General features: G+C 56.3%; 1 protein-coding gene across 3 annotated transcripts in view; it reads right to left on the bottom strand.

The window, feature by feature from the left end:
* The window catches only part of AXL (AXL receptor tyrosine kinase), a 32,275-nt gene extending 24,379 nt beyond the window's left edge, over window positions 1-7,896 (bottom strand). For 2 of the 3 annotated variants that reach the window (XR_014804764.1, XM_084958032.1), the window contains exons 1-5: window positions 7,623-7,896; window positions 6,299-6,521; window positions 5,865-5,965; window positions 4,772-4,948; window positions 17-97 (exon numbers count right to left, since the gene is read on the bottom strand). Coding sequence is in view for 2 of the 3 variants with exons in the window: in XM_084958032.1 (XP_084814158.1) it covers window positions 17-97; window positions 4,772-4,948; window positions 5,865-5,965; window positions 6,299-6,521; window positions 7,623-7,686 (646 nt within the window). In the remaining variant the exon portion in view is untranslated. 3 annotated transcript variants of the gene reach the window in all.
* Between the last annotated feature and the right edge of the window lie 4,979 nt (window positions 7,897-12,875).

The raw sequence follows: 12,875 nt of genomic DNA, 5'->3' as shown, positions 1-12,875 counted from the left end.
CTCCCTTTCCTGTCACCTGTGATGACGGCTGTGCGGGATGTGGTGACCCCCTTGGCATTATGGGCTTCACAGGAGAAAGATGCAGTCTTGTTCAGGCCTGGGGAGTCATACGAGGGAGGGGCCCAGTGTCAGAGAGGGGAAGGAGGGGTTCCAGGCCAGGACAGGTGGCCCCCTACCCTCCCCCCCACCGACAGGGTCAGTGCAGCCCCCACGGGCAGCTGCCTGAAGGGAAACTGGGGGGAGGGGAGGCAATGCATTGGGAACACAGGCCTCCATCCCCAAACACAAGGCCAGCGAACACCCCCCCCCCCACACACACACACACTCACACAGAGACAGACGTACATAGACACACACTCAGAACCACATAATAGATAGACACATCCACGCACACACTTATGCACAGAGACACACATACAAACTCAGATGCACACAGACGGAAACACATACTCAAACACAGACACACCAGATACACGCACCAACACACACAGTTATACACACAGACACACACACACACACTCACATACAGAAACACACTCATACCTAGACACACACATACACACTTACAAAATACACTCACCTACAGAAACACAGACACAATCACACTGAGCCAGACACACACAGAGGCAGACACACCTAACAGACACACACGTAAGAAATAGGTCCTTGTGGGGGTGTGTAAATGTGGAGGTGCTTGTTCATGTATAAGATTGGCTGCTACCAACCCCACTCTTCTTCACTGGCTCGGTCATTCTAGCTCCACTGGTGTCCTGGTGTTTCTGGAAGGCACCAAGCACGTTACCACCCCGGGAACTTTGCACTCCAGTTCCCTTTGCCTGGAACAGCCTTCCCCAGACACCCTCGTGACTCCCTCCAGGCCTCCTTCCCATCTGCCACTCAGATCCCACCTTCCCGTCACTCTGTCCCCAACCACCTTGTTTAAAAGAGGAATCTCCTTTCCATGGGGTTTCTATTGCATTTGGCCCCTGCTGTATCCCCAAGGGCCCAAGATGGCCTGACACACAGTGTATGCGCCATAAGTTTGTTATGTGAGCGAATGAATTCATGTATTTTTTTATTTGTGTAAATAAAAATATATTTGTGTACTTATGAGCGTTTCTGGGTGTGTACAGAGAAAGGTGAGCATGTGTAATTCCGTGGGCGAGTTTGTGAGTGAGGCTTGAATAACTACTTTTGAGTGTCTGGGGTGGCCTGCTTCTCGTCCCCAGTGTGGTGGAGGTGGGACACAGGCAAACACACGCACACAAAGACACAAGCACAGAGACAAACACAAGAGACGCAGGTGCACAAACACAGAGCTACACAACACCCACCGATTCACACACACAGAAACAGAGACACGCACACATGCAATGTCAGGTGCCAGGGTGCCAGGGTGTAAGGGGGACCAAGTCTTTTTATTTTTAAAAATTTAAAACATGTGATGGCCACAGCCCAGCATATGTAAAGTCTCAGGCCAGGGACTGAATCCAAGCTGCAGCTGTGACCTACATGGGATCCCTAACCCATTGCGCCACAGTAGCAACTGAGGACCAAGTCTTAAAAAATCCGGATACATGCCTGCAGATCTGTGTCTGTCTGTCTGGGCCAGTGTGTTTGTGGTCCCCTGTGCTGTGTGGATGCTGGACACGTGTGTATGGCTCCTGCGTTTGTTCTGAGCCTGGGCTGTGTTCCCACCACCAGCTCCCCGCAGACACAAAGTTTCCTTTTCTCGGTCAGCAGAGGGAGTGGAAGGAGGGAAGGGCGCCCAGGCCGGAAGGGGGTGGGCAGGGAAGCTCCGCGGCTCCGCTGCCCAGACCGCAGTTCCCAGCCAAGGTCAGGTGCCCGGCCCGCAGCCCCCGCGCGTCTCCGGGGGCGGGGGGGGGGGGGCTGACAAACAGCACAGCCCGGTCGGGAGCCTGGGTCCCGTCCAGCCACCTGGCACGTGGGGGCCCTCCAGGGTCACCGCGCAGGAGCTGGCGCTGCCCACGGAGGAGCCCTGGGGCGGGAGGGGGATCTGGAGCCTTGTCCGTTCCTACCGCAGCATTCCTGCCCCTGCGTGAATCACCGGGGCGCCCCCTCCCCCTCCGGCACTTCCGGTGGGTCGGAATCCCGCCCCCTTCGCAGGCCCACACCTTCAGGGAAGGGGAGAGAGGGGCAGAGGGGCCTGGGGACCCCCTACCTACCCGGGCTCTTCACCCCCCACCTCCCCGGGCTCTTCCCGCAGGGGACTCCAGATGTGCTTTCCAGATGGACGGGGCCCTCTCCCTCTTTGCGCCCCGCTCCGCCCTCCCCCCTCCCCCCTCCCTGAGCCCATTTTGCTTTTTTCCGAGGAAACAGAAGGGATGGAAGGAGAGAGGGGCACGCCCTGAGTCAGATCCTGGGACAGACACACAAACGGACCGAATTCCTTGACACAGCACCCGCGATGAATTCCTATACACACACACCATGAATCACACTTAATGCACAGGGGCTGTTACTGGCCCTGAAACAGCACTGGTGAAGCCACACACTGGCTAGATGGTGTCCCAAATGCGCAGCGACACCAGCTCACACTCACTGACTACACATATATACTCTGGGCCAACACTGATGCACATACACAGAGACACACACACATACGTAAACAAACACGCAATCAAGCACACATCGACTGTAAACACCCAGCAACACAATATCCACCTAGCCTGACGCTGACAAACACACAAACCTCTATGCAGATTGATGTGCGCCCACCAAGCGATGAACCTACATCGAGGTCGAAGTGGACATACAGATACACACCAGGACGCAAATACAGTTGATGTTGATTTGCTCCCACACAGACACAGCCAGGCCTTCAAGACACAGCTCGACACACTCAGGTTGCTTGAGACACATTCATCAGGATGCAGGCTGATGCTAAACATGCATAGACACACAGGGCTGCTGCAGGCACACAAGCATGGAGATGCTGCCTTGTGCCTGTAGGCGGCATAGACACATGTATACACACACGGACCAGTAAGAACCCCAAGTTCATCCGCTCTGAGGCCATTGGGGCTGGAACTGACACACCAGGAGACCAGACAAGCAGAAAGTTGTTGTTCCTACCTGCTGCAAATCACACATACACACAGATGCACATAGACAGCCACAGACAGTGGAAACACCCCAAGTGTCCATGACACATCCCAATTCTACAGGGAAACAAGAAGGTCCCTCAGGACGCACTCACGCCCAGAGGTGCACACTTAGGAGCTGACATTGTCACCTCTCTACAGGGAGGTGTGCAAAAGAGCCATAAGACACACTGTTGTCCCTCACGCTGCCATCTCTGTCCCCACACACGTACAAACGCACTGCTCACACAGTGAGTCACAGCTATGAACACACAAACACAAAGAAGGACAGATACCAGGCCTACAGTGGGACACTTAGTCACACACACACACTCCAACAGCCCCTGAGACATTTGCAGAAATGTGCCCTGAAGGCCCAAACAAAGTGGGACACTCAAGCCGACAAAACCATACCTAGTCTCTCTCTCTCTCTCTCTCTCTCTCTCTCACACACACACACACACACACACACACACACACACACACACACACATCGCAGAACCTGGCCCTCACTAAGGCATACCCTCATACAGAGAGGTTGATGCTGACAGAAGCACTGAGACACAGGTCCGGAGGGACAGGGACACACCCAGAGCCTCCCTCCCCATCCTCCCACTGAGAGACACACACACCCCTACCTGGCCACCCCCGTGTATGCTGATACCCGTAGAGACCCTCTTTCATCTGTGCCCCCCATTTCTCCCTCTTCCTGGGATGGGGTGGGGGAACCACCTCCCTCTCCCTCCCTCCCCAGGGTCCTGCCAGGCTGACTCAGGCCCCAGAGCTGTGGGCCTGAGTCACCCCTCTGGAGGCCAGCATGCTCACCACTGCTTCCTTGCACACTCAGGGCCCCCGGAATGCTGGGAATGTGGGCACCTCCTTCTATCCCGAGACCCTCAGTGGAGAGTCCCCTCCCCAGGCCAGCAGACGGAGGCAGCAGGTTGGGGATGCTGGAAGCCAATGCCCTCCGAGGCGCAGCTGCCTCCCTCTGACTCACTCAGCCTCCCCCATCTGTGTTCCTCTGCCCCTCCTCAGTGAGGGGACTCCCCTGTGCCCAGGGTCCCCCATCTCTGCCTCTGACTGCTGTGCGACCCCAAGCTAGGCCCTCCCCATCTGTGAGGTGCGGGATGCGACGGCTGCCCCGAGACTGGGAGGGTTTCTCCTGTCACTCAGGCCTCCCTGTCCTGTCTCTCTCCACCTTGGGTCACCTCTGCAAGGAGGTGGAGGAGAGGAGGGACAGCTGGTTCCGGTGCCCTGCTTGGGGTCAAGGGCTGACAAAAGGGCATCAGGCCCGCACACAGTCGGCCATGGCACAGCTCAGAGGAAACCCAGGACAAAGGATTCTATTCAGAGAGGCTGGGGTGAATGGAGGAAGAAAGAGCAGAGAGGCAGAGAGACGGGGAGACAGACAGACACACACAGAGGAACAGCGCTGGGGAACAGAGAGGCAGAAGGAGACAATGCACGTGGAGAGAAACGAGAGGGATGCAGAAATGCAGAGACCGCGCCACTCGGAGACAGAGAAACAGCTGAGAGACGCAGAGACAGAGGGAGACGGACAGAGAAGGACAGAGGGACAGGCAGACCCTGACACAGGGGCACGAGGGGCTCCCCACTTGCTTTCCGCCTGGCACTCTGCACCGAGCTGGCCACCTCCCCAGACTCACCGGGAACACGGAGCGTGTGCTGGGAGCTGTGGTCCATGGCTGGCACTAGGGAGATGGCGTCCTGGAGCCAGAGCAGGTCCACAGGCTCGGGGGGTCCCTGCGCCCGGCAGCTCAGGTTGAAGGGGGTGTTGGCAGCCACAGTCCTATCCTCAGGCTCCTCCAGGAAGTAAGGCAGGCCTGGGGGGCAGTGATAGAGGCTGGGGTCCCTCTGAGTCCCCTAGGTGTCTGACTCACCACTAAGATGTTGTAGGCTGAAAGGTCTTTGCCCCTATTTCTAATCCCTGAGGACACCTGAACTTTCTTCAGATGTCTGTCCACACAAACATCTTGTCCCGGGGACATGTGATCCCAGTATCTGACTTTCCCACCGATGTCTGACCCCCAGGACGTCTGAGCCCCTCGTGTCTCTTTTCCAGAATGTCTGACTCCCCATCTAATTTTACCACTGAGGAGATTGAGGCCCCTGGGGATGGGTCTTTTTTTTTTTTTTTTTTTGCCATGCTATGGCAGTGACAACGCCAAATTCTTTTTTTGGGGGGAGGGGGGCGGGTGCCTGCGGCACATAGAAATTCCCAGGTTAGGGGTCAAATCAGAGCTGCAACTGCTGGCCTACGCCACAGCCATAGCAACATCGGATCCATCGAGCTACACCGCAACTGGTAGCAACGCCTGATCCTTAACCCATGGAGCAGGGCCAGGGATCAAACCCTCATCCTCATGGATACTAGTTGGGTTCTTAACCCGCCGAGCCACAGTGGGAACTCCAACACCGGCTCCTTAAGGGCTAGGCTACCAGGGAACTCCAGGAGAGGGTTAAGTGGTGACTTTGATCCTTTATCTGGTCCCCAGATGTCCTATCCCAGCCATGTCCGATTCCAGACATCTGACAGCCCCCAAGTTATCTTCCCCCAGAGTGCATAATCCCCCCCAGGCCTGCCCCTAATCACGTAGAGACCCCTGCACTGCCTGAGCCCCTTCCCCAGGATCTCTGTCATCCCTAGGCTACAGGTTCCTGGTGGACACCCTGATCCTGCAGTCCTTTCTGGGCCCTCGGTGTTCTTGCCCTCCCACCACCTCTGAGCCCCGGGCTCACCTTCCAGCCCGACGTAACCAGGCTGGGACACGAAGGTCTTTCCTTCCAGGACCACGGCACACTGGTACCACCCCGCATCTGAGAGCTGCAGGGAGGAGATTCTGGCAGGGCGAGAGGAGGGGCAGAGAGGTTCCGGGTCAAAGCGGGGCCTGGGGAGGGGGTCCTCGGGACGGAAAGAGGGGCTCTGGCCTGGAAACTCCTAAGAGCTAAGAAGTGGGTACTATTATTAACTCCTTTTACAGAAGAGGAAAGCGAAAGCCAGGCTTGGTTACATCACAGATGCCACGCCACCCGGCTAGCGTGTGGCCCCTCGGGGGTCCAACCCAGGTGGGGCTCCTGTGAGTGACTTTTTCACCCCCCATGTTGTGGAGGTGGGGGTGGGGACAGGGGTCAGGAGGGACAGGGACAGCACTGGTCGGGGGCAGCCCAGGCACCTGAGTTGGCTGACCACTTTCCAGTCATCCTGCCCATCTTCGCCCAGGGGCACCTGGGTCTGGGTGCTGTCTGCCAGCTCTAGGACCTGTCCATCCCGAAGCCAGGTCACCTCAGGAGGCTCCCCCTGAACCTGGAGCTCACACCTAAGGGCCCCCATGAGTCCTCGGGCGCCAGTGATGTTCCCCGGACTCCCCACAAAGGGGTGCACTTCGGCTGGGGCAACTGCAGGGAGAGGGAAGAGTTAGCTCGGAACCGGCTTTCCCTCCAACTCCCCAGTCCTCGTCCCCCCACCTTCCCGCCTGCCCCGGGCAGCCAGGACCCCACCAGGCCCTTAGGCCCACATAGTTGTAGAGTGACCTCAGCGGGGGGGTGGAGGGTGGAGGCTTTAAGGGGAGGAGGGGAGCCTTCCCAAGGGACTGGGGTCCGGCCTCCATCCCTTGTCCGTTGGGAAGGAGGCCCAGGATCTGGCAGCCTCCCACGCTCTGACGGCCCGGCTGGCCCGCCACCCCCGCCTCCCCTCCCTTAGGGTCTCCAGAGACTTGACAGATCAGGCTGGTGGATGGTGGTTGGGGGGACGGGGGGGGGGGGGAAGAGGGGGAGAAACAGGGAAAGACGAGAGGAACAGAGACCCAGAGACAGACAGAGGTGGAGACTCAGCCCCCAGAGGGGAAAAAGTGGGGGAGGAGACCCGGAGGGAGACAGAGACATTGAGAGAGGCCCTCAGAGAACGGGAATGACAAAGACAGAGAAGGTGGGGGTCGAGAGAGAAATGGGAGACCCACAGAGGTGGCAGGGCGGGAGGCAGAGCCCCTGGCCCTGGAGGCAAACACACAGACAAACAGGGGTGGGGTAAGGAGAAGGGGGGTGACAGTAACAGGGTTTTCCCCTAGGGCTCCGGAGCCCTCCCCATCCCGCTGCCTGACTTGAGGCTCCTTTCTCCAATATTCCTTGCCAGGCAGCCCCCAGCTCACCCCCCACCCCGGCTCCCCAAGGCCCCCATCTCAAGTCTAGCCTCTACCCCTACCCCTGCCCTCAGCTTCTCCTGTCTGTCCGTCTCTGTGTCCATCTCTTCCTGTCTCCGACCCTCCTAGTTTCTGTTTCTTGTCCTTCTGTTCCTCCTTTCTCAAGAGTCCCTTTTTCTTCCCGGGCCTCTCTCGGTTTGTCCCTGTGTCCCCTGTCTCCCTCTCTGTTGTTCCAAGGCAACTCTCCGAGCCAGCCCACGATTCGTCCCCCCCAAAAACACCTGCCATCCATCCCCCTCCTCTCCCTCCTGCCCCAGCCCCTCCATGGGTGGTCCTGCCCCACAGGCCCCCCATCACTCACCCTTGGGAGCCACGCACCCCCAGCAGCACAGCGCCCAGCACCAGGCCAGCAGGACCCTGTCCATCCTCCTCGGGCCACCGCACAATCAATGCCAAACTTTCCTCCGAAGTTGCTGGGCACCCCGCGGGGGGAGGGGGCAGGGCCGGGCTGTCCCCGGCCCTCCCCCCCAGCTCTGGGCTCCCCGGATTTGGCACTGCCGGCCTGGCACAGTGGGTGGGTGGGTGGGGGCTCTGCTCAGCAGCCGCCTTCCCCGCTCTCCTGCCTCCTTCTCTCCCAGACTTCGGGCAACCCTTTCCCCGCCTCTGCCCTCCCCCTGCCTCCGCCCACCGGGCCGGAGCCCAAGGGGCCACCTGGACTTGGAGGGGTTAATGGGAGAGAAGAGGACCAGCTCTGTCTTAAAGGGGCCCTAGAGGGAGGCCGGGAAGGGGGAAGGGGCCCCTGTGGCTGCGCCCCTAATCTTGGGCCAGCGAGGCAGGGAAGCAGTGTGTCTCTCCCCGGCCCTGGGCGCTGTCCCTCTGGGCTCCCTTCGTGTCTGGTAAACATTCCTCCAGAACTCCACTCCCCTGTGACGCCCCCCTCCCCGCCTCCACCCCCCAGCCCAGCCCAGCTAGGCACTCCCCCTCACACTCACAGGGCCTCAGACAGGGACACACACGCGCACACACACACACACACACACACACACACACGCTCAGATGTCATCTACACACAGAGATGGGACAGGAGGAGACACGCAGGGGCACGCCGCTGGCCCACACTCCGGCAAGCCAGGTCAGGAACTCCATTCCTGGAGAAACCTCAGAAACCAGAGGACCCTGCAGCATGGGCAACCCTGGGGTACACTTGGGACACTCATAAAAAACGACCCACGTGGGCACAGAGGCAGGACACCAGTGGGTGGGCACTCACAGGGGTGCCCGACGACCCAGATGGGAATCCTGGCTCTGCCGTTAACTGTGTGGTCTTGCAAGTAATGGGCCTCCCTGAGCCTCAGTTTGTCCATCTGTAAGGTGGGCATAGGAATAGAATCCACTGGGAGTTCCCATCATGGCTCAATAGTAACAAACCTGACTAGTATCCATGAAGATGCAGGTTCGATCCCTGGCTTCGCTCAGTGGGTTAAGGATCTGGCATTGCTGTGAGCAATGGTGTAGGTCGCAGGTGTGGCTCGGATCTAGCATTCCTGTGGCTGTGGCGTAGGCTGACAGCTGCAATCTGATTCGACCCCTAGCCTGGAAACCTCCATGTGCCACAGGTGCAGTCCTAAAAGCAAAAAAAACAGAGAGAGAGAAAAGGATAGAAGCCTCTTAGCAGACTGTGCTAGGACAGTGCACGTGCAGGTCTTTGCACGTGGTGAGCACAGCTGACAAGGTGCCCTTGATTTTTGCATCTCTTCTGTCTGTCTCTCTGTGCACTTGCACGGCTGTCTCCCTCTGGTGGATTGTGTATCCTGATCCTTGCCGTTCTGGTGCCTGTGTGTTGGTTCTCCTGCTTGTCCATTTCCTCACCCCTATGTGTTTTGCATGTGGGGGGTGGTCTCTGCAAGGCTGGGTGTCTGTGCAGGAGGGGGCTGGGCACCCACCTCTCTGCTCCTGGCTGTTCTCTTTGTACACTGGTATCCCCACAGCTCCTTACACACTCTTCTCAGCCTCCCGATGAATGTCTCTCCCACACACCCCCTCTCCCCACCCCATAGATCCCAGTCCCATCCTTACCCACCAGGATCCTGCCCTGGCCTCCTCCCTGGCCTGCTCGCCTCCACTTTTACCCCCTCCAATCCATCTCCCATTCTTTTATTTCTTTTCTCTTTTTTTTAGGGCCGCACCCCTGGCATACGGAAGTTCCCAGGCTAGGGATTGAATTGGAGCTACAGCTGCCAGCCCACGGCACAGCCACAGCAACACCAGATCTGAGCCACATCTGTGACCTACACCCTAGCTTGTGGCAATGCTGGATCCTTAACCCACTGAGCGAGGCCGGGGAACCCGAATCCTCTTGGGTACTAGTTGGGTTCTCAACCTGCTGAGTCACAGCGGGAACTCCCATCTCCCATTTTTTTTTTTTTTTTTTTCTTTTTAGGGCCAAACCCACGGCATATGGAAGTTCCCGGGCTAGGGGTCCAATCAGAGCTACAGCTGCTGGCCTACATTGCAGCCACAACAACATGGGATCTGAGCTGCATCTGTGGCCTACACATAGCTCATAGCAATGCTGGATCCTTAACCCACTGATAGAGGCCAGGGATGGAACCCGCATCCTCATGGATACTGGTAGGTTTCGTTACCCCTGAGCCATGATGGGAACTCCCCAATCTCCCATTCTTAATCAGAGGGGTGTTTCTGAAACTCAAATCTGACCCTGTTACCCGCCCCCGGCTCTCCACTGGCCTCAGGGTGAGCTCCCATCTCCTCAACCTGGGCCCCAGGGCTCTTTCCCACCAGCTTCCCTGAGCTGTGTCGTTTGTGTCCCATTTCAGTGATGGTCTCAGCATCTCTCCTGCAGCCAAGCCAACCCTCAGGGTCCTCTTGGATGGTCCCTACTCTGGAATTCGATTCACAAACCTCTCGGCTCCATCTCCGGAGCAGAGCCTGGCCCTGCTCTCCTCCCACGACCTCCCCGATCCAGACCCGTCCCCTCCGGCCTGGACCCTGCTCTGGCCTCCACCCTCCCTCCTGCTAACCTGTCAAACAGCAGGAGGAATGTCTCTTAATCCCAAATCAAACCCTTTTCCTCCTTTGCCTCAAAGCTTCCGAAGTAAACCCCCAAACCGCTGGCTTCATGCCCCCTCATGCCTCTGGCTCCCTTTCTTTGCTCACAGCCTCAGGGCCCCCTGCGGCCCTTTGTCTCCAACTCCCACACACCCCTGAGCCCTGTCTCAATGGTCCCCTCTCTATGACATCACTGCCTGGCCCTTCCTAGTCTAACTGAGGTCCCCGTGTTGTTCCCTCCCAGCATGTTGTCCTTTTCTTGGGCACTGCTGCATGGATTGTCACAATATATTTGTTGGTGTGACTCTGTGTCTCATGTCTGCCTCCCCTGCTGGTCTGCGGGCTCTGGGAGGGCAGGTCCTGGGTATGTCTTGGTCATGACTGTGTCCCCGCCACCTTGTAAAAGACCTTTCAGCACGGGGCCAATTAGGGAGTTCCCGTTATGGCTCAGTGGTTAATGAATCTGACTAGGAACCATGAGGTTGCAGGTTTGATCCCCGGCTTTGCTCAGTGGGTTAAGGATTCGGCGTTGCCGTGAGCTGAAGCGTAGGTCACAGATGAGGCTTGGATCCCGAGTTGCTGTGGCTCTGGTGCAGGCCAGCAGCTACAGCTCCGATTAGACCGCTAGCCTGGGAACCTCCATATGCTGCAGGTGCGGCCCTAGAAAAGGCAAAAAAAAAAAGAAAAAAGAAAAAAGAACGGGGCTGATTAAAGATTGTGGCATTTGTGGGGGATGCCCATACATGCAAAGGCCTTGAATATGCTTGGGGCCCCACGCATGTAAGGCTCAGTGGACCCGGCTGTGTGCATGGCCAAATGGAATCTGTGTCCATTTTCCCAGGAACTACTTGCCAAGCACCCAGTGGGCACGTGCAATTTACCTTCAAATGCACTTAAAGACTGAGACGGACAGGTGGACAGAGATGTTCCCTGGGCCAAGGACTTTGGATTTCACGGCAGGCAAGACACATCTCTGCCCTCATGGAGCACGTGTGCCAGGGCCAAGAGGTACAACCACCAGAGAAATATTCAACAGAAGGCAACATGGGCAGTGAAGAAAAATAAAGCTGGGGGAGTTCCTGTCGTGACTCAATGGTTAACAAATCTGACTAGTATCCATGAGGTTGCGGGTTCGATCCCTGGCCTCACTCAGTGGGTTAAGGATCTGGCATTGCTGTGGCTGTGGCTGTGGTGTAGGCCAGCAGCTACAGCTCCGATTAGACCCCTAGCCTGGGAACCTCCATATGTCTCAGGTGCAGCCCTAGAAAAGACAAGAAGACAAAAAAATAAAAAAAAAAAAAAAATAAAGCTGGGGAAGGGGTCAGGGAAGACCTTTCCGAGGTTATGATCAAGATCTGAAGGAAACTAGCAAGTGAGTCATGTAGGGAAGGGCATTCCAGGCAGAGGGAACAGCCAGGTGGAAGGCCTAGAGGCAGACTTGTGAAGAACTTGAAGAAGGAGACCCCTGTGGCCGGAACGGATGGGGGTCAGGGAGGAGGTGAGGTGAGGTCGGGAGTGGATGTTGGCCCGGCGACGAGGACGACTTTGGCTTTTATTCTAAATATGACAGAATGCGATAGAAGGCTATGCGCCCCCAAAGAAGGCTTTGTTAAGGGATAATTAACAAAAGTATGTGAATTCAAGGTGTACGGCATGTTTTAAAACAAGTATCGTTTGTAAAGGGATGACCAGAGTAAAGTTAGTTAACCCATCTGTCACCTCACAGAGTTACCATTTTTTGGTCTACATCATGCGAACCCTTAAGATTTACTCTCTTGGAGTTCCCATCATGGCTCAGTGGTAACGAATACGACTAGTATCCATGAGGATGCAGATTTGATCCCTGGCCTTGCTCCATGGGTTAAGGATCTGGTGTTGCCGTGAGCTGTGGTGTAGGTCACAGAAGTGGCTCAGATCTGGCATTGCTGTGGCTGTGGTGGCACAGCTGGCAGCTACAGCTCCAACTGGACCCCTAGCCTGGGAACCTCCATATGCTGCGGCTGTAGCCCTAAAAGAGATGGAAAAAAAAAAAAAAGATTTACTCTCCTCTCGTAAATTTCAAGTAAACAATACAGTATTAACTATAGTCACTGGGAGTTCCTGTCGCAGCACATCAGAAATAAATCCAACTGGGAACCATGGGGTTTTGGGTTCGATTCCTGGCCTTGCTCAGTGGGTTGGGGATCTGGCGTTGCTGTGGCTGTCCTGTAGGCTGTCAAGTGTGGTTCTGACTGGACCCCTGGCCTGGGAACCTCCATATGCCAAGGATGTGGCCCTAAAGAGCAAAAAAAAAAATTATAGTTGCTATGCTGTCCATTAAAGCTTCAGAACTTCTTTGTCTTATAACTGAAAACCACTATCTCCCAATGTCTCCCACCCTTAGGCCCTGGCAGCCACCATTTTTTTTTTTTAAACTTTGTCATTTAGTTAATTAATTAGTAGTAAATTTTTATTGAGATATAACTGACACAAACATTGTATTAGTTTCAGGTGTACACAGCGGTTCGGTGTTTGTATATATTGTGAAATGGTCAACACGATAACA

This window comes from Sus scrofa, chromosome 6 (assembly GCF_054392235.1).
Source record: "Sus scrofa isolate SSC_HxYL_T2T_F1_AM1 chromosome 6, Sscrofa_HxYL_maternal_Yorkshire_Landrace_v2.0, whole genome shotgun sequence".
In the NCBI taxonomy this organism is placed as follows: Eukaryota; Metazoa; Chordata; class Mammalia; order Artiodactyla; family Suidae; genus Sus; species Sus scrofa.
The sequence above is the reverse complement of the archived record's forward strand: the minus strand, read 5'-3'. Positions and strand labels throughout refer to the sequence as shown.